Source organism: Letharia lupina (genome assembly GCF_014066315.1).
Source record: "Letharia lupina isolate WasteWater1 chromosome Unknown contig_22, whole genome shotgun sequence".
Taxonomy (NCBI): domain Eukaryota; kingdom Fungi; phylum Ascomycota; class Lecanoromycetes; order Lecanorales; family Parmeliaceae; genus Letharia; species Letharia lupina.
Window position 1 is genome coordinate 980,668 of NW_023502991.1, and position 21,569 is coordinate 1,002,236.

The 21,569-nt window shown below is 42.0% G+C and overlaps 6 protein-coding genes across 6 annotated transcripts; 3 read left to right on the forward strand and 3 right to left on the reverse strand.

The window, feature by feature from the left end:
* Positions 1–96: 96 nt before the first annotated feature.
* Positions 97–1,576, forward strand: HO133_005948 (uncharacterized protein; the record flags this gene model as incomplete). The annotated part of the gene is made up of 4 exons (XM_037296851.1): positions 97–401; positions 452–720; positions 775–1,142; positions 1,199–1,576. 4 exons carry the CDS (start codon positions 97–99, stop codon positions 1,574–1,576), a joined length of 1,320 nt encoding a protein of 439 aa, XP_037148032.1.
* A 1,064-nt stretch (positions 1,577–2,640) lies between these two features.
* Positions 2,641–3,801, forward strand: HO133_005949 (uncharacterized protein; the record flags this gene model as incomplete). Its single annotated transcript, XM_037296852.1, has 1 exon — positions 2,641–3,801. The coding sequence occupies one exon, from the start codon at positions 2,641–2,643 to the stop codon at positions 3,799–3,801; it is 1,161 nt and encodes a 386-aa protein (XP_037148033.1).
* A 1,300-nt stretch (positions 3,802–5,101) lies between these two features.
* On the reverse strand, positions 5,102–6,071 carry HO133_005950 (uncharacterized protein; the record flags this gene model as incomplete). Its single annotated transcript, XM_037296853.1, has 4 exons — positions 5,102–5,160; positions 5,233–5,561; positions 5,676–5,905; positions 5,976–6,071. The coding sequence occupies 4 exons, from the start codon at positions 6,069–6,071 to the stop codon at positions 5,102–5,104; spliced, it is 714 nt and encodes a 237-aa protein (XP_037148034.1).
* A 5,562-nt stretch (positions 6,072–11,633) lies between these two features.
* Positions 11,634–13,363, reverse strand: HO133_005951 (uncharacterized protein; the record flags this gene model as incomplete). Its single annotated transcript, XM_037296854.1, has 6 exons — positions 11,634–11,753; positions 11,834–11,923; positions 12,067–12,511; positions 12,595–12,818; positions 12,872–13,234; positions 13,298–13,363. The coding sequence occupies 6 exons, from the start codon at positions 13,361–13,363 to the stop codon at positions 11,634–11,636; spliced, it is 1,308 nt and encodes a 435-aa protein (XP_037148035.1).
* Positions 13,364–15,595: 2,232 nt separating this feature from the next.
* HO133_005952 (uncharacterized protein) lies at positions 15,596–17,874 on the reverse strand (the record flags this gene model as incomplete). The annotated part of the gene is made up of 7 exons (XM_037296855.1): positions 15,596–15,642; positions 15,740–15,760; positions 15,817–15,858; positions 15,921–16,397; positions 16,481–17,354; positions 17,407–17,448; positions 17,503–17,874. 7 exons carry the CDS (start codon positions 17,872–17,874, stop codon positions 15,596–15,598), a joined length of 1,875 nt encoding a protein of 624 aa, XP_037148036.1.
* A 1,295-nt stretch (positions 17,875–19,169) lies between these two features.
* On the forward strand, positions 19,170–21,365 carry HO133_005953 (uncharacterized protein; the record flags this gene model as incomplete). Its single annotated transcript, XM_037296856.1, has 4 exons — positions 19,170–19,394; positions 19,473–20,338; positions 20,405–20,552; positions 21,102–21,365. 4 exons carry the CDS (start codon positions 19,170–19,172, stop codon positions 21,363–21,365), a joined length of 1,503 nt encoding a protein of 500 aa, XP_037148037.1.
* Positions 21,366–21,569: the final 204 nt, after the last annotated feature.

Genomic DNA, 21,569 nt, shown 5'->3' on the forward strand with positions numbered 1-21,569 from the left:
TCAGCATCTCATCATATTCCGTCGGGACCGTTAGTTGCCAGTCACTTTCAACCTGAAAGATGCAGAGTCAAGATCGCACTATATAAAATTTGAAGCATGGAGGAAACTAAGCTCAGGCCATTCAAGGTCGTCATTGTGGGAGCTGGCCTTTCCGGTCTCCTGCTGGCTCATCTCCTTACCCAAGCCAGCATAGACTTCGTCATCCTAGAAGCACACAAGAATGTGGTTCATCCAGCCGGTGGAAGCTTTGGCTGTTGGCCGAACGCTGCGAGGATTTTAGACCAGGCAGGTATTTGGGAAAGTGTAGAGAAGAGCGGCGCCCCCATGGGGCTCAACTACATCCGCAAGCCCAATGGCTCAGCGTTTATCACGAGCAGCTTATCTAGCAAGATCGCCTCCGTGTAAGTGCATACTCATATCACTTGATATTGAAGCCATAACTCTAGACCAGGTACGGATATGATTTCCGAATCCTCGAAAGATATCGGTACCATCAGATTCTGTACGAGAATCTTCCAGACAAGTCGAAACTTTGGACTGGCAAGCGAGTAACAGACATTATCGAAGACTGTAACGGCGTCCGAGTTGTTTTCGAAAATGGAAGTTGCCAAGGAGACATTGTTGCCGGCTGCGATGGTGTTCATAGTGTCGTACGCCAGATCATGTGGGAAAAGGCCAACAAGCTGTCGCCGGGTTTGATAAGTGCCAGAGAGAAAAGATGTCAGTAGCCAAAGAATTTTGATACAATGAATCGCTACTCACCTGGCTGGGTAGCTCTTACTTCCTCTTACCGCTGTCTGGTTGGAGCAGCTCCGGCCATTGCCGGCATTGGCGCAAATGAATCCAATATGATACAGAATCAAGGAGTCTACATGGTGATCGTGAGCCAGCCTGGTCAAACACTATTCTTCGTTTGCATTAAAGAAGCCAACGTATCGCATTGGCCGCAAAGATCTCATTTCACCAAAGAGGATGCCGAAAAGGAAGCAGCCAAGATTGCCGATCGACCAGTCACGGCACATGTCCTATTTGGAGAGATCTGGATGAAGCGCACTCGGGGCTATTTGACATCCCTTGAGGACGGCGTTTTTGAGCACTGGTTCTTCAATCGCATCGTGCTGGTGGGTGACTCTGCACACAAGGTAGGTCGTATTGAAAGCTGAAGTCGGCGATACTTGGACTGACTTGGGTACTGTAGATGTCACCCATCGGAGCACATGGAGGTAATTGTGCAATTGAAAGTGTGGCTGCTTTAGCCAATTCTTTGGATCGCCACCTGCGTCTCTGTTCTGACACGAGTGCCAACAGCAAGACCATTCAGTCTATCTTCGAAACGTATCAGAGAACGAGAGAGGCACGCGTGCGGAAATTCGCTGGCTCTGTCCACCTCATGACAAGACTAGTGACATGGGATGGTTATACAAAGAAATTTGTGGCACGATATGTGCTGCCGTGGTTGAACGAGGTTACTTTTGTAGGCAAGCTGATCAAAGACGCGGTGAAAGTTGACTTCCTTCCAATACCGAGCCGGTCGAAGGGATTCTTCGACCAAACCAGCGACGAGGGTAAGCGATAGACCCAAATCCAGAGCAGACGCTTGGGGTTGACAATGATGATGCATGCTGCTTACTGAAAATGATTGCATGCACACTTCTGCATGCTCCAAGAAAGTGCGTCTCTTTGTTAGTAAGTGCGCCAGATGCAAGCTGAACACATTGGGAAGGAGCCTTACGCAATGGCTTAGATGGGTTTGGGGCCAAACTGTTTTCTGCTGCAAGAGCGAGGCAAATATTGGACAAGGGCATGAATTCCCCTGGCCCGCTAGTCTTATCTTGGCTTAGTGTCACGGAATCACTTTTGTCGGTGGGTATTCCGATAAGATCGTACCTTACTTTGAAGTAAGGTTATAAGGTTCATCCTTGTTAAGTAAGCGGGATAAGGTAATAATTAGGGCTACTTTATGTTCAAATCCACATAAATATCAAGTGAGCTGATTGCCTCAAGTTATCACAGAAAGCAACAACTTTCGACGGCGGTCTAAGTAAAGTGCAGGGTAATTGCAAGGTATGGAGGTTTAAGCGCCTCGTTTTGATTCGCACCATGAAAGATTGGCGAAGGGTATAAGGGATGGCCCGAATACATACTCGCAACACTTTGTCCTTTTCTTTTAATACTTTCATCCTCTGGCATCAACTACTCTATGCATCTGCAAGCAAGGTCAGGTATGTTGAAAAAGCGGTTGATAAGGTCATTTTAACCCAATCGCATCTTCCCTTTTCGCATCCGACCAGCTCTAATGCAAGCCCACACGGATCCGATGCGACCGCACACCACCATTCCGCCCATCTCGAATCCTTCAGCTTGGACTTTGGCTTGATGGTGTGTACAAGTACATACACTCGATGCCTTAATCCCGCCTGGTGAAACCTGCAAGCAGCTGCCTGACTGGGAGAATAAACGAGTCCCTCTCCCCGCCAAGGCTCATCCCGTTTTCCCTTCCCTTCCCTCTACCTCCCTTCCCATGCCCTTCCTTTCCTGCCCCTCATTCCCCATTCCCTGCCCCTCCTTCAAAACCATGTCTTGGCCGCCGAGTTTTGCCAAAAGGTTGCAATTTCACAATGTAACCCCAACCTCTGCATCATGCCGCCGAAACTCCGCGCTTCGTGCGACGCATGCCATTCTGCAAAGATCAAATGCATAAAAACGGACTTCGGCTGTCAACGGTGTGACAACTCGGCGGGAGAGCTCGCCTGCAAGTACAGTCCGGTTGTGCCGCGTATCTACCACAAGAAGAGTAATCGCAATCACGTGGAAGAATCTCAGATCTCGCGGCCATCACCACCTAGCGAGTCTTCGTTGTCACACGACCTATATGGCACACAGGCTGCCTTTAACCAAGACATATATCCAGCAGCAATAATTCCGCCGTGTGCTTTTGATCAGCAAGTTTACAGCATTGGTGCAAATGCTGAGCCGAACCCATTCTTCTGGCAGTATCTACCGCAGGGCTCAGTAGGAGTGCCTCAAAATCCGAATTCGTGGCCCAGCAGCATCAATGGTACATCTACCACGACTAACACACCAAACTTGACAGACGCTGCTACTCCCGCTACCGCAGCTTCTACAAATCCCGTGCTGCCTCCCACCAACCAGCCCCGAGCTAGCAATACGCAAAACCTCCGGCACTATCACTCAGCCGCTCCTTCCACGTACTCCCCGGAGAGTGTGCTGGCAAGAACATCATGCAACTGCTTCACTCAGCTTTTCGAAGCTATGCAACGTATGAACGCTCATGCGGCTAGTTGCAGCCCCAAACTCGACGTCGTCCTCTGTGCCAATCGAACAGCGGCGGAAAATTGCCTCACAAGTCTGCAGTGCTCAAACCCTTTCAGACCGGTTTCCCACGACAGCGTAAGTAGTTGTGCAACCATCGCGTGCGGCTTACTCGACCGCATTTTGGCCTCATATCAAGCTGCGTTGGAGATCTTCTGTGCGAGCTTAGATTGCGAAAGGACAAAGGGGTCGGAGGAGCATGGTGACGAGAGAATTGGAGAGCATGAGGACGACGAAGACGAGAGGACGACCGCACACACAACGACTGTACAATTAAGGTTCGGAACGTTTGCTTTGGAGAGAAGCGAACAGGTTCTTTGGGCGAGGAAGGTTGTAGCGAGGGAGGCTGGAAGGATCCAGGAGACGTTGGAGGGATTCGAAGTCGAGGGCCAGGGCGTTCGGAGCGTCCTCCGGACTCATCTGTTGGAGAGGTGTAAAAGTGTGATTGAGAGAGTCTCCGGCAGCTGAAAGAGATCAATGTGCATGTCTTGGCAGGGCTGTCGTTTCTTGGATCACTTTAAGGAACTTTGAGAATCGAATTCCGGGTACGGAGTAGACGGTGCCCAAATCCTACGCGAGCTTCAAGTACGGTCGAGCAAGAAAGAGCTCTTTACAAAAAGCCCACAGATCACCCACGAACGAAGCCATGACGACACTCTCAACGCCGCAATCCAACAACTCTAGCCAACCTCGTAACCAAATGGTTTCCAACAAACCAGTAGCATCCTTTAAACACTCATATGACCGCAGAAACCAAGACCTCGAAATCCCCCGCCACATGACCGACAGCTCGCCTCGCCAGGACAGACGGAATTCGTTCAATACCGCGCGCGCACTCTGCAACCCCTCTGTTCGTTCATTGAACGATATAGGTAGGGCGTGCACAGCATCTCAAGTGAACAGTAGAGTAGAGTAGTGTGTAAATGCCGCCCGGGCTGCATGAAAGAGGTATCCGCAGGACACGGCGATGTGGGGGGGTGGGGGGAAGCGGGGCGTTTGGATGACAACCTACATGGAGCTTTAGACGGGGCCGTGAGACGCATGCAGAATGAGCGAGGTAAGTTGGAAACACGGATGCCCGCTAGCACCCAGAAAACATCATGTTAGTGTCACCAGCGACCACACGGTACCGTTGCGCTGTGCCCGAACCACCCATATTTGGATGTCATTGTTCGCTAGCACAAGTGTTGGTGGAGCTGAAAAGGCTGGGCGATCGCACCGCTTACGAATCAAGTAAAGTACGAGTACGTCGGTTCTGACAGGCTGATTTTTTTGCTGCAACCTTTTTCCCCAAACCCATCGAATTTGTACCTATATACTTATATACCTACCTAAATGATTTCCCGACGACCCCCACCCCCCCACTACCTCCGTCTCGAACCCCGATCGAAAATCCCGCCGGCGTTAACGTCTCGGTCCTCGCCGGGTTACAGCTCGGCAGGGGTGAAAGCCTGGCTCCGAAACGCCGACGACGGTTTCATCTCATGCACGTTTTTTTTCCATGACTCCGAACTTATGCGACTGAGACCCGCACCGCTGGGGTCTTCATGGCACCTCCGAAGTGATGCGATACGATCCAATAAGCGCGGGATTTACGACCGGCACCTTTTGGGCGAAAGCGTTGCCTCGGCAGACGGAGGAGAATGGTTTTGAGTTGAGCGACTATCCCAAATGGTCATCGGGTCCATAGAAGGTGTCTCTAGAATGTAGTGAGAGACGAGTTGTGCTACCTGCTTTGATAGTGTTTCCACCCAAATGCCATTGTCCCTTACTTCTTCAGCCCGGCTGCAATCTCCCTCACATCTGGCCAACCACTTGTATCCACTCCTACGTAGATTTCGGGTTCAGTACACAAATGGGGTAAGTAAGTGGCAAGGAAGCCATCCAAAAGGTACGTACCTGACCATTTCGCAACAAGCTCTCCGCATTCCGTGACTCCCTCGATCTCTTCCACGCTCAAGCCCATGCCCAACAGTCCGCCGAGGTGATTGTGGATCGTGACCTGTAATCCTTGACACATGATAGCCGTATACGTAATCAACTCCGTATCCACAAACCCCAGAATCGTGTCATCACCATAAAACATGCCGTATACAATTTCCTTGGTCAGCCATTCCGAGTCCTTACCCCAGCTTTTCCACATAGCTTCCATCTGCTCTTCGGTGTAGAGATAGCGAAGGAATTGAGTGCCACGCTCGCGGTTAGCTGGGGTAAGGGCAGCGTGAGATCTGAATACAGCCTCGTCAGGTTTTCGGCATGGGAAAGAGGACGAGGTTTACGGCCGATAATTGACTTTTAATCGTAGAGGCCGTAGAGGTGCAGAGAGAAAAAGCGCAACATACTTGGTAAAGCTCAAATCAGCATCCCCAGGCTTCTCCTCTTTGATCAAAGAGAATAGAGCAACAGCACTCTTAGGTACGCCTATGGTGACCCATTGTTTCATCAGAAACTCTCGCAGTCGTCTATTGAGAGCTTGCCGCTTTTCAAGGGCTTGATATTCCCCTTGCGCTGTCAAATAGGTCCAGAGCTGGGCGAAGTTTGTGGGGTTAGAATTCGTGATGAGGGAGGATGCCTGAGTTCTATCAGCCGATCGTTTTTCGAAAGCAGGGGAAGGCAAAGCCCAGTCAAGGGATGTTGCTTACAGCAACAAGGTACCATCTGTCAGGTCCAAGGGATTCGGGGAACTTGGCCTTAACAGCATCGAAGAGTTGAGGGAGTGATTCAGGCTTGGCTGCCATTGTAGGGCAAGCGAGGCTGCAGACGATTGCAGGCGCTGAAGTTGCTACGATTTGATGAAGAAGGGGCTATTGTTAGAGCAGTATGGCGACTCTTTGAAAGCGGAAGAGGTTTGGAAATGATGAACGGACAATCAATGTAAGAGTGGGATAGTGTGATGAAGGGATGCTCAAGGAAGACCGGAAGACCACTGGGATGTTTGCTAAGCCCCGCACCCGGCCCCCCGCCGCTCGGGTTACAGCTCGGCAGGGGTGAAAAAAAGTTCGGCAGGGGTGAGTAGATGCTGAGTATATGCACCTCATCCGAGGTGAAAGGGATACACTCAGCATATGCCAGCACCTCATCGGGGGTGAAGAAAATTAAATTCAGTCCAGCGATTTTCACGTGTGCGAGATACGGGAATCTCTATCTATATATAAGATATACGGAGCTAATACTTAGCATATATAGATTTATTAAATAGTATATTTATTAATATAATTATTTATAATAAAGAGTTACTTACTTATTATATTAATTAGAAATAAAAAAGTTAATAGCATATGCTTAGTATATACCTCTATCCCCCTCTTAAAGTATCGATATTATCTTTAACCCGGCTCGAGTTTATCGAGGATAAAACGGATACCTTTAGTATATACTATAAGTTCATCCGAGGTAAAGCGAGCATATGCCGAAGCTTCACCCCTGCCGAACTTTTTTTCACCTCTGCCGAGCTGTAACCCGAGCTCGGCAGGGGGGAAAAAAAGTTCGGCAGAGGTGAGTAGATGCTAAGTATATGTACCTCGTTCGAGATAAAACAAATACACTCAGTATATATCAGCACCTCATCGAGGATAAAGAAAATTAAATTTAATCTAGCGATATTAACTCGCGTGAGATAACTTACTTATAATAAAATTATATATTCAATATATACTTCGCTTTTATTATATAATATTAATTTTTTAAATTCTTATTTATAATCTTTATAGCGAAAAGTAAATTATAAAGATTAAGATATATATATAATACATATTTAAATTTCTCTCTAAAGTACTAATATTATTTTAAATTTATTTTAAATTTATTTTAGATTTATTTAAATTAAAATGAATATATTTAATAGATATTATAAGTTTATTCGAGATAAAGCGAGTATATATTAAAGCTTTATCTCTATTAAACTTTTTTTATCTCTATTAAACTATAATCTATACTTTCTTTACTTTAAATTATAACTCGATAGAGATAAAAAAAATCGATAGAAGTAAAGCTTTAATATATACTTAATTTATCTTAGATAAATTTATAGTATATATTAAATATATTCGTTTTATTTCGAATAAACTTATAGCTTATAGCTCGATAGAGATAAAGAAAAGTTTAATAAAAGTAAGTAGATATTAAGTATATATATCTTATTTAAAATAAAATAAATATACTTTATATATATTAATATCTTATCGAGAATAAAGAAAATTTAATTTAATCTAGCGATATTAACTCGCGTAAGATAACTTATTTATAATAAAAGTATATACTTAATATATACTTCGCTTTTATTATATAATATTAATTTCTTAAATCTTTATTTACGATCTCTTAATCTTTATAGTTCTAGAATCTATTACTCGTATATATTCGAAAGTATTCGATATCTAATATTATCTAATTTTAAATTCGATAAATTCAAGAGTAAAGTTTAAGAAATATTCTCTCGAAAACTTATCTCGAGCTTATCGCGATATAGAGCTTATAGAATTTAAATAGAATTTATTATATTTAATATTTAACGTTATTAATATAACTATAATTTATAAGATTCTTAAAGCTTTAGAAATCTTATTTTATATTCTATTATTTAAATTTTTTAGTCTTTTTATATTACTATTATAAAAGAATAAATTATTAAAATAACTTTTAAATCGTATATTATTAGATATCGAGTACTTTCGAGTATATACGAGTACGCGCTTACTTTTAATATAGATTTATTATATAGTTAATAAGTTTAAGTCTATAAATTAAATTTATAAAAAGAAATTTATTTTTAAATCTAATTTCGAGACTAAATTCGATTCTCGAACTTCGAAGAGTAAAAATATTTAATTTAAGATTTACTTAGAATTATAAAATTAAATTTTAAGAAATTTAAATTATTAGAAAGTATAAATTAATTTCTATAATTTTAAAAAAAAGTAGTAAAATTTTAATAGAAAAAAGAGAAGTTATATTAATAATAGATTTCTAGAAAATTAATTAACTTTAAATTAATTTAAATTTAATTAATAAGAAGTTAATTTTAATATCTATTATAATCTTTTTATTTTAATTACTATTATTATTATTTTATATTTTATAAATTTTTTATTAGTTTTATAATTTTTACGAATTCTACGATTCTACGATTTTACGATTTTTTAGCGAGAGAGATTAATAAATTTAAATCGATAATAAAGCGAAATAGTTTCGAAATTTATTAAAATTATTACTACTCGACTATTTAAGTTTATATAAAAGAGTATTCTTAATAAAATAAATAAGTTTTTAATAAGCGATATTTAAATCCTCTATCTTTAAATATTTTTGATATGAAATTTAGAAAATCTTTATTTATCTAAAAGCCTATATTTTATTTTATAATTTAAAAAAAAAGCTTACAATTTTAATAGAAAATAAAAAAGCTATTTTTAAAATTAAATAATATATATCTAATTAAGACTATTCGACTATCGAGCGAACTTTAATAAGCGATATTTAAATTTCTTACGCTTTAATAATTATAAGACTAAATTTAAAAACTCTTTTTTTATTTAAAAGTCTATATTTTATTCTATAATTTTAAAAAAAATCTTAAAATTTAAATAGAAAATAAAAAAGTTATTCTATTTATAAATAACGTATATCTATTTTTTTTAATAAGAGGCCTTAAGAGAATTAGCGAGTTAAATTAGTCGTTTTAATTAAAGAGCGTAGCGAACTTAAATTTATAATTAACTATATATATAAATTTAAGATTTTATAACTAAGATAAGCGATATATTTAAAGTACGCTTACTACGATAAATAATAGAAGATAAAGTATTTAAGAAATATAAGTAAGATATAGTTAATACTATAGCGAAGAAATATAAGAGAAATAAAGATAAAAGTAAAGTATAGAAGAAAGAGAAAATATATATAATAAAGAAGAGAGATATAATAAAGAAGGCGATATTATAATTAAATATATTATAAAAAAGTCTTAATATAGAAATTATAAGAGAAAATATATTAATTTAAATTAAGATAGTAATTATATTTTTAAAAATTATTAAAAATATATTATTTAAGAATTTAAACGCGTTTATTTAAAAGATTTTTAGAGATAATATAAATTAGATAATAGCGTTTATATAGAAAAGAGAATATTATTAAAAAGATTATTAAGAAAGAAGTAAATTAGAAAGCTTATAGGCGTTAATAAATAGTTAGAAAAGTATATTAATAAGAGAAATCTTCTTTATAAATAGTTAAGATAGAGATAATATATTTAATAATATATTTAGAAATTTAATAGAAAATTTAATAGAAAATTTAATAATAATTTAATTAATATCTAATATAGTTATAATAGAAAATTTAGAAAGAATAAAATAGTTAATAATAAGATTAAAAAGAAAAAAAAGAGAAAATTTATATAAAAAATAATTAATAAGTATTTATTAGCGACGTTTAAAGATAGATAATATATATATAAAGTAAATTATAGCTATAAATAGAATAAAGAATATAAATTTAATAATAAGTGTAATAATAAAAAAGGCTAAAGAGATATTAAAATATAATATTATATAAGTAAAGAAGATATATTAATTAATTAAGATCGTTAGAAAATTATTCTTAATAATAATATATAGAATATATATTATAATATTTAATATAAAGAATTAGATAGTAATTAAGAGAAAGATTAAAGATAATAATAAAAATTAATATTTAAAATTATTAATTATTAAAATATATTAAATAGATAATTTTTCAAATAATAATAATAATAGAGAAAAAGTAGAAATATTATTTCTTATTAATTATTAATATTAATAATTTAGAAATAATAAATTAATTAATTATAAATAATATAATAGAAAGTAATAAGATAAAGGAAATTAAGAGATATAATTAGATAATCTTATTAATCTAATACTTTAAATATTAAGAATATAAATATATATTTATATTATATAATAATAAGATTTAATATATAAGATATAATTAGATATATAATATTTAAAACTATAAAAAGCTAATATTTATAATTTTAAGAATTTATATTTTATATAAAGAGAAAGAATATATAGTTTTAAATAAAAGCTATTTATTAAAGACTAGAGAGAAATAAAGAATTATATAAAGAATAACTTATAAAGTCTTACTCTATAAATATTTAAAAATATTATTAATAAATCTTATTAAGATTATGATAGAATTTATATTAATAATATTTAAAAAGAAATAAAAGATATTAATCGATATAATTAATTTATATAAAGATTTTAATATTATAATAGATAAAATATTATAATTAAAAATAAAAATAAAAAGATTAAGATTATTTATAGCTTTCTATTAAGAGAGAGATTAAAAGATTTTTATTAATATAAAATTTATTAAAAGTATTAAAGTTTTATTAATAGAGATAATAATAGCTATAATAATCGAATAGATTATAGATTAAAAAAATTTAATTAAGATTTTAATTAAGAAGATTATTATAATATAAATCTTATAATTAAAGATCTTATATTAGAATATTAATAAATAAAATTTTTACAATATAATATTAGAAAAGAATTATAAATAATAATAATTTTATTTATAAATTAAGTAATTTAGAAGATTAATATTCTAACTATTTAGAAATTATACTTTATAAAATATAATAAATTCTTATATAATTCTAATATTAGCGTTTTTAATCTAGCGTATTAATTTAAAAAGAATATAAGAATTTATTTTTATATTAATAAAAAGTTTAACTAAAATTAATAAGAGATTAAATATTTATTAAGAGATATATATATATTAAGAATATAGCTAAAGAAGAATAATAGCGAGAATTAATTAAGATTAATCTTTATTTATAATATATATAACTTAAGCTCGATATTAATTAATAAAAGTAATTTCTTTAATTTAATTATAATTAAGAAATAATTAAATAATTAAAAAAAGTATATTCTACTTAATAACTTTAATCTATATTATCTTAATTAAAATAATTTAGAAAGATATATATATTATAAAAAGGTAAATAGTTTAATAGCTATAATTATAGTTAGAGATATAGATATTTTATTATTAGATTACGCGACTTCGAATCTACGCTCTGCGTCTACCAGCTACTGCGATGGTATTCGGATCTCTACACGGGACCCGCGACCAAGATTGTCTTCTTCTCGGCCTGCAGCGTGCGGGATTCTAAGGCTGATGCAGGCCTGGACCGAGAGGTACCGAAAAACTCTCCATTTGATAGGCCAAGTCTGAGCTCGACGTTATTCCTTGCCTCGTGGACAGCCCCCCTCAACGAAGCCCAGATTCCTTCACGCCTTCTTCCCCTCCCCATCATCCCGTCTCTTTAATCTCACATTCAACCCAGTCTGGTTCACAAACCACCTATTCTCCACACGCCACCCCGGGCATCCAGGTTCAGCAAAGGCGATCTGTTGAACGAATGAGTGAGCCATAGCAGACAAAAAGTCTCAGCAGGCACGGGGAAAAGTGGAGAGGCAGGGGGCAATACCTCGTAGGTTCTAAGCAGAGAGGGTATCAACTTGTATACTTCGAGATAAGAGATGTTCTTGCCGATGCAGGCGCGGTGGCCGGCTCCGAACTGTAAAGGGGAATTGGTAAGCGAATGCCAACGATAAAAAAAATAAAAAAAGATCGTGCGGATTAGAAGGGGAAAATCTGCGCTGCGCAAGTTGCGTGGAAAGGAGGTACGGTTTTTGTGCGACCGAAAGGAAGACAACGAACAGTAAGCAAGCCCGCCTCCATTCTTCGGCGCTGTTCGTTATCACAATCTAGCCACCTTTCCGGCCTCCAGACCCCAGCATCTTCGCCGAAAACATCCTGATCCCGATGCACTACCCATGGACTCATCCCGACCACCGTCCCGCCCGTAAATCTTTGCCTACACACTGTCGCACCCTCAGGTGGCACGACGCGTTCCAGCGGCAACCCAAAAGGCGGGTGCAGACGTCCAGCTTCTTTGATGCACGCGTCGAGGTAGGGGAGTGAGCGCGCTTGTTTGAACGTGGTAGAAGTCCTGACTGAGGAAGGCGGGAGGGAGTCGAGCTCGGAGAGGAGGCGGGAAAGGGTAGCGGGGTGGGAGAGGAGGCTATAGATCGTGGTGCGGAGGAGGATGGCGGTTGTGTCGCTGCCGGCGGCTATGTTGGAGGTTGTCCACGCTGTGAGGGCCCTAGGTGGAGTAATTAGATTCAGTCCTTAGGGGGTTGGGGCACCCATAGTTAGATTGAGGGGTGGATGTGGATAAAGAGATACCAGGGCGGGATGGTCTTGTCTTTGGCTTGGGCTTCGAGGAAGCGCGAGAGGAAATCCCGAGAGTTGGTCGAGGACTCCTTGTTGTCAGAGGTGTCCGGCGCGCTTTTACGTTCTGCAATGCGCGCGAGCCCAAATCCGGCGATGGGGTTCATGCGGACGGCCTTTAGGCGTTGGAAGATGGGGTTTTTTGCCCAGAGGCGGTCAACCCAAGGGATCTGCGTGACCTACCACTTTGTCAGTACACAGGTCTTGAAGCGATCGCAGAGCGAAGACTCACGGGGGTCGTCTTTTGGAAGTAATGCCAAATCGATTCCATGATCCCATCGACATCTTCCGCTCTCTCCAGGAAGCCCAAGCGCTTTGAGAAGGTAAGCTCGCCCATGACGTCGAATGCAAACATCTGCAACCAGGTGCCTAAGTTACAGATGTCTCCAGTTTGCGCGAAGCGCTTGTCTAGCTGGGCGAAGAAGAAGGAAATGGTCGTGTCAACGTAGGGCTCAAAGGACATGAGATTGCTCATCGTGTAGATGCCCGCAATTGGTCTTTTGAGCATTCGGTGCAAATTCTCGTCCTGTGTCGTGAAGATGGTTTGTACTGGTTTGCCTTTGGCGTAGAATACGATGACATGGTAGAAGTCAGACTAAAGGTTATAATCAGAGAGACCGCTTCGTCTACCCTGGTGTTAAATTGGCGCCGTCCTTACCTTGGTGAACTTTCCAGTGAAGCTATATAGATTTGGGATCTCGGCCGGGTCGCCAACCGAGACCATGTTCGGTCCGAAGCGTACCAATTTTCCATACTTTCTATGCAGATCGATGTGTATGTCGTGCGCTCGGTTAGACAGAACCCATAATACGCGAGGAAGATTCGAAAACGCGGCGAGGAAGGGCCCCGGGATTTGCTGGAGGAGGATGTAAGAATAGAAAGACCAGAGAGAGACAATGAAGAGGCTGAGAACAAGGATAAAGAGGACATTGGATGGGAAGGCGTCGAGTACTCTATGAAGAGCAACGCTTGCAGCCATCTGCTTAATGACAGCAGACATTCATGAATGACGGACGATGGTTGATAGAAGGATACAACCAAGGGAACGTGCGACGGAAATGATCTATCTGCAGTGATTCATACAGACCCAGTTGTGCTTGTCTCCCCCATCACCATGTCCTCGGGCCCCAAGCATCCGAGGGCGGACCCGAGTTCCAAATCTTCATTTCAGCCCAGACCCACAAGGGGCAGAAGACTTCCTGTAGTACATATCACAAATAAATATAATAATGCAGGTTCAGTGATTGATTCAGTGATAAGGGGTAGGTTTGGCAAGTACAAGGAAGAGAATGAGGGGGGGGGGCGCATACCTTTTGCTCATGGAAAGACTGGGCTCTTGCACTCGTTGAGGGAGTCGCAGCGAAAAGGTGGATTACTGTTGTATACGCGATGAAATGGACTGATTCAAACAACTGAGAGAGAGAGAGAGCGCTGAGACTTCCGGAGGCAGGCCGCAGAATAATGGAGTGCGATGCAATACAGAATGAAGAAATAAGGCGCATCTGCTCCTCATTTGATCCAGTAAGTGTACGCCTGTTTAGGTACTACCGAGGGCCCTGTCATGCCACTTGCATCGATTCAAAATATCGACTTCACAACTACGAGTCTTCTTGGCGCATTTTGAGTTTCCAAAAAATCATCACGATTCGTAGCATTCTCAAGAACCAGCAAACCCCAGCAAGCATACGATAGCATTACGTAGAAAACAAGCTTTATGAATTGTAAATTAAATAAGAATACTTGGCAAAGCTGATCCAGCTCCGTCTTCGACTTTTTATTAGCGCTATTTATAGAAAATTGTAGAGAACGTACTTACCACTCTTATACCAGCTCACTTTATATTTTTGAAGCTTCTATATAGTCTAAATACGAATATAATAATATTACAATACTTCGGAATATCGTTAAGACGGCTACCAATAATTAGAGACCCTTTAAATCTCGTCATCGCCTCTCCTCTAAGCGGGTTTCTTTCGCGAATAAGTAAGGCGATATTACTACTACCACAGTCGAGCAGAAGAAGAAATAAGAGAAAATTCGAGTTACTCAGGTAAAGACTAAAGCTATAGTCGATAATCTATTTTATAATCTTCTTCGAGACTTAAAAAGAGATATATTCGTCTTTAAGGTCTTATAAAGAGAGACTTATTAGTATACTTATACTTTAAAACGATTAGATTAAGGCGAAGGTTATAGAGAAAGTAGAGGATTTTAATTAATATTACGTAGTATTTTATTATAACTACTCTATTATCTCTATAGTTAAATACTTTAGATCTCGTTTAAATATCTTAATTTCGTCGTTAAATATATAGCTTATAGTGCTCTATTTAAAATACTCTTATCGCATCTAAAGTAAAGGCTAGCGATATAGTTATTATATATCTAAGTTAGAGACAAAATACTAAGAAAAGCGTATATATTTATTAACTTTGATATTACGAATATTTAACTAAGATAGTAGACGATAGTAGCTATTATAAGAGTGATAAGTACGCTCTCTATAATTTTCTATGAATAGCGCTAATAAAAAGTCGGAGGCGGAGCTGAATCAGCTTTGCCAAGCATTCTTATTTAATTTGCAATTCATAACTCGGTTCTTCAGAACTATGGACCTACATGAAAGTTACAAACTCGACCAAAAGGCTCTTCCTGTGTAAATCATGCCTGACCCTTCCTGTCCTCTACTTGAACCGCCTCTCCTTCTCCATACAAACTCCATGAAATACAGGGATACTTCTACATCTGGTTGATGACTGATGAATGAGTGGATATAGTTGAGAACAGACCGGAAAGGACTCAGAGATCCCCGCCTTGCCCGCCCAAAAGCCTCAATTTACTCTTCTCTTTCCACCATTTTTGCCCTCGGATCTCGACACCTTTCAAAGCTTGCAAGTGTAGTATTGGATACATTGCGTTGCCGTTTCTTGTGTCTTTCCAAGGGAGTCGTTGTCCATTAATCGCCGTTGATGATGTAGGCCGAGATCTTTTCCGCGAGCATGTCTGTACAGAATGCATTCAACGATTAGTACCTCGTGCCATGCAGCAAGTGAAGGGAGTGGCAAAAGAAAGCTTCAAGAAATGAGGGTAAGTTGCTTACAAACTGCAGCCTGTGGGAGTCCTAATGCTGGCGTTAGACTTCAAACTCATAGCAATCTGGCCATGGACCATGCTTACCTGGAGGAAGGAACGGAAAAGCAGAAGCATCGACCACTCGCACTAAATGCGAAGGTAAGCTCCGAGACATTTTGTCGTTGTTGGAATCTGCTGCAGCTACTCACGGTTTTTGGTTCCATACACGCGGGCCCTCGAATCGACTACAGCCAGCTTATCATCCCGCTTACCCATCTTGCAAGTCGAACTAGGATGGTAGAGAGTGTTGAAAACCGATCTGATGTACTGAAGAATCTGATCATCGGTCGTAACATTTGGACCCGGGACATATTCCGGGCCAATAAGGACGCCCTTCATGACGGGCGCCGCCAGAATCTGTCGGGTACGCTTGAACCCACCAATAGCGGTCTCGATATCAGTATCCGCGGTCAGCCAATTCGGGTTAATCAGAGGTTGGTCGTGCATGCTGGGTGAGGATATCGAGATGTTTCCACGCGACAATGGCGCAACGCCGATTGCTAATAGTGTTGCATATTGAAACCCATCTTGCGGAGTCGCTGCGCCTGGAGCCTGGGCGTTCCCTGCGTAAGCCGGGAGTGTGAACCATTCTATCTCGGGCCAATCTGCCGGGAATGTAGAAAGTTCTAGAAAGAGGAAACCGCTCGATTGTCAGACCAGATTCCCAAAGCAAAGACAACGGGAATGGGTTTGAAAAGGTGAGACATACGTTGAAGAGCTTGCTTGGAAAAGTTGGAACGTATATCGAGTGGCAATTTTTCATAGCCCCCAAAGTCCCCACCTGGACTTGACAAAAGTCCATTCTGTTCGTTGTCAAACTCCTCAATTGCCTCTTGCATTGCGTGGCCATACAGGAGAGCTGAGTCTGTCTGGACGTTGACGCGGTAAGAAATGCCGAAGGAGATGTGGTCGTTCATGCCCTGGCCAACTCCTGGGCGGTCAGCAACAATGTCAATGCCGTGTTCTTTGAGCAGATCTGCAGGCCCAACTCCGGACACTTGCAAGAGCTGCGGAGACTGAAATGTGCCAGCGGACAGTATGACCTCTTTTGTCGCGGAAATGGTGTACGAGTTGTTTCCACTTGAGACTTGAACGCCCTTTGCCGTTTGGCCATCGAACAAGATCCTCTCGGCAAGAGTGTCGGTGTACACGACCAAATTCGTCCGACCTAGAAAAGGTCGTAAAAAGGCCGTTTCGGAAGAATCCCTATCTCCTGTCGTGTGATTGATTGTGGACACGAGCCAGGATGAGCCCATGAGTTTGCCGCTGGTAAATCCATTGATCGACGGAATGCCGACTTGCGGCATGGCTTTGGCGATCCATGTACTCCAGCCTTGGGCATAGTTTGCAAAGGTAACTTTAAGTGGACCCCCAGTCCCAAGGGTAGAAGTGTCATACTCTGGAGTCGAGTTTGCGATCCTTTTGCTTTCGTCCGGCGGCGTAAAATTTGTGCTTTTGTAGTAGAAGTCGGAAACATTCTCATAGGTCCACGAGGTGTCGCCAACATCGTCTGCCCATTTCTCGAATGCGCCTACCGTGGTTCGCGCGTAAGCCATGTAATTCAGAGCACTGCAGCCGCCAAGCTAGACTAATATCAGTGGATGAAAGTAAGATAGCCTATCACAAGATCCATACTGTCTTTCCACGTGCAAAATGCACGACTTGGTTGTTCATACCCTGCGGCTGAGTTAGTCATGGTTGTCCTGGTCGACTCTCAGGAGTCAAACTTACTGCCTGAGGGGTCGTTGTGAAGTCCCAATCTATAGGGCCAGTATCACTTGGATTTTTGCCATTGTAGAGTGTGTCGTCTATAGGAATCTGACTTGCATTCCCTGTCGCGATCTCGTAGAAGGTACCCGCTTCGATAACCGCTACTCGCACCGAAGGGTTTGCAGAAAGACGGTTTGCAACGACGAGGCCAGCGGTGCCGCCTCCAACAACCACATAGTCAAAGGTGTTTGACGCATGAGTCGTGTTGACACCCCTCCCCACAAAATCCCGTGGGCTCACGTGAGGGCTCCCGAAGACTGGGACGATGCTGCTCAAGCAACTTGCGTACAGATGCCATTTCAGGAGGGTGATAAAAGATCTGTGGTATGCCATTGATCGCATGATGTGGTAGGGAGTCTTGACTGAATAGATTGAGGATAAAGGGAATGTAAGAGAGCAATGAAAATGCTGTGGACATTCGGGGGCACACTTCTTATACAAAAAGCTGATGGCCCAGGCTGAGTCCATTTGATCGATGGAGAGTCAACATCGCTTCCTCCGAATCCGGTCTAAGACGATGAGACCGTGAGAGTGTGGCAGCCTACAAGGATGAGCGTAAGACTTTCACTTGAGACCCTTTGAAGGATGGCGGGATGCTCACGTCAGTCCACCATCTTCTGGAGACGGTTGAGAGAAGGCTGTTGGTTTCAATCAATGTTCATTCGGGCGATCCAACAGCCATCTGGATTATGGCACGGTACCGTGATATGAGGGACACACGAGATGTCGGAACACTCGGGATAAGCTGCTTTGCACCATACCACTGCAGGTACAGATCCAGGCAACCTTACCTGACTGCTCGGACAATTTCCGCCACATCTTCCATGCTGCAGCCGCTCTCGACCGTTCGGGAATTTCTCGCCCGTCATCGCGGTCTAAGGCAGCTCGTCCACATGCTTGCGGCGCTGACGATAGCATGAACAGGTCGCGGGAAGGAATTTGCGGCGCAACAGTTTAAGGGGCGGTAGCTGGCACACGAACAACCCGCCGCTGTAACTGAACATTAATGAAACTCCTGGTGTGTGGTGGTAGTTAGGGTCTTATTGGATTGCGGCGTCACGGGCGTGGCGACCTCCCCTTTGGTGGCTGGCTCTGGACCACTGCCTGTCTGCCGCTGAGTAGCAAAATTCCCTATCTCACTTGAGCAGCGTAAGCAAGTGGTCTTCATGTTCGCAAATGGACAGACAAAACATTGACCAAGTCTTCCATTAGCGATTTCGTCATCAAAATTCATGTTGACGCTAATGCTACCATTCATGCAGCCCAAGATCCTCGGCACGTGGCTCCCGTGGTACCTGCATAAGATAAATGATACGATTCAATGATAATAGATATCGGTCACATGGCATGGCAAGCAAGGCTCGGAAATATCCCTCGACTCTACTCGCATCTTACCGCGATTCGAAAAGCTACTTTAGACAAGGTGCTGAATGGTGCACCTTGTGCTTGTACTCAGGTTACGTTACTCTGTGCTTACACTCAGGTCCGTGCAAGGTGGAACCCAGAAGTGGGTCTCAGCCAACAGCCACACTAAGCATCCAGCTCCCGAATAATAAGTATTTCAGGATGACCAACTGCCGGGCTGAACAACAGCTCCCAACAGGAACAAGTCATACCCTTCAGCACTGATGGCGTCGCTGACGGAAATCGCGGAAGGCATACTGGCTAACGCCAAACGGCTTGACGAGTATACGGCGTCTAAGGGGCTGAGATACTCGACCTTCGAGAAAGACACCTTGAGTAACCTTCCCGATGATTTTGAAGATTGCCGCAAGTCTCTGGTCGACTCGACACAGGAGTTGAAGCAGCTTGCGCATGGACCAGTAGGGTTGCTGCTAGAAACGCTATTTTTGGTAAGTTTGCGATCAGGAAGGTTCATCCATTTTTGTCATGCTGCTGGTAAGGAAAGGTCGATCTGACAAGCCCGAAAGTTCAATGACCTCCTAAGCCTGCGATTTATCTACCACTACAACATCCCACAATACGTCCCTGCAGATGGCTCGATATCCTACGCCGACATAGCGCGCGCCAGTAAGCTGGACGAAGCCCTTCTTCGGCGCTTCATCCAAGCCGCAATGGTAAACAGAGTCTTCTCCGAGCCTCAAATCAATTACGTGCAACACACAGCCATCTCCAGACTCCTCAAAGAAGACCCCGAGGCCATGGACGCGGTTGGATTTCTCCTCGAAGACCTAGCTCCCGCGTCGACAAAGGTTCTCGCGGCGTTTGAGAAGTGGCCAGGATCTGGCGAGCCCAACGAAACTGGCTTTAATATTGAGAATGACACCGGCGATCCGTTCTACCTCGAACTGGCCAAAACACCGGAGCGATCCCGACGCTTTGGTGGAGGAATGCGGTTCATGACCCGTGGATCTCTGTACGACATCGGCCATCTGATCAACGGCTACGACTGGGCCGCTTTGGACAAAGCAGATGGACTCGTCGTCGACATCGGAGGTGGCCATGGTGGCGTCAGTCGGGCACTGGCCACCTCGACTATTAAACTGCAGCTCATTGTGCAGGATCTTCCAGGTACAGTCAAAGAGGGAGAAAGCCTGCTGCCAGAGAATCTGAAAGGGCGTGTCAAGTTCATGCCGCACGACTTTTTCACAGAGCAGCCTGTCAAAGGCGCAGATGTCTACTTCTTCCGTTTCATATTGCACAATTGGTCAGATAGCTACTGCACTAAAATCTTGAAGAATCTGCTACCTGCTATGAAAAATGGCTCGAAAGTGGTGATATATGAATTTCTCATCTCTGAGATGGCGAATACTGCTTGGTCACAGAAGCAGGGCCGGTGAGCTTTCTCTTTCAAGCTGCTTTCTGGGCGTACTGTTAAGGCTACTCTGACAATGCTCCTTAGGAATCTTGACATGATCGGAGCAACTGGTTGGAATTCGTTAGAACGTACGACGAGCGATTGGGAGAATCTTTTTGCAAGTGTCGATCCGAGATATCGCTTCCTCGGGGCCCGGACTCCGGAAAATAGTTCAGTATCATTGATCGAGGCGGTGTATAGGCAGCTGGACTAACTTTCCCTTTGTTCACTGGGATATCCCATCAATGAGGCGAGATTCGATAACAAGACATCGCGATATCAAGTTCTGAAACCTTGTTAATATCAGATCGCCGAAAGGTTGTACGTATGGTCGATATATGGTGCACGCCCTGTCTGATGTAAGCTACGCAAAACGAAACGGTCTGTGCTGGATTTATGCGCCGAGATTAGAGCAGATTCTGTGAGGGTCGTTCGAAGTACATACACAGCTTATTAACCAAACATTGCCATACTGATCGAGAACTCCGGCCTGCAAATTTGAGCAATTGACTTTCAAAGCCCATCGTAGCCGCAAGTCGTTGCGACAAAGGCTAGAGCGTCTAGAGAGTATGTCATGACAGTGCGACAGGTATGACGAGTGGAAGATGGAGGATAGTATTCATGTAGCCGAGCCGAAGACCGTTTGAGCGGCCAATACGGGCTGATTGAAGCCAGCACCTGAACCAAGCCTGAAAACGAGCTGGTAGCTTACCCATGTCCCTGTATTGGTACCGATCTTTAGGGTGGTGAACAGACCAGATCCTACGGCCATCAGAATGGCAAAGAGGAAGATGACTGGAGTGTTGTAGCCATATTGAGTGGTACGTCCAGCAGAAACGCCGAGGCCAAGGATCTGGCTGAGGATGAGAGGCAGACATCTGATTCCCGAGCCGGTAGCAGAGGCTCCTCCGATGGCCTGAAACCATTTGGGGATGCAGTAGGATGTAGTAGACGAAGAGAAAGACGGCGCCGCCCGAGGAGATTCCAAAGCACGTGCCGGCCGTGATGCTACGTTGCATCAAATTCCGAGGGGACACTGTGGCATCCAGGGCCCCTTTCCAAATCTGGATAGCGACAAAGGATATGATCAAGATGCCAAAGAAAACGAACGATGCAACGATCTTGCCGTTGGACCAGGGATATTTGATCCGCCCTGTTGTGGCGCGAGCAACAAAGATAAGCAAGGAAGGTGCGATAGCGAGAGTGCAGA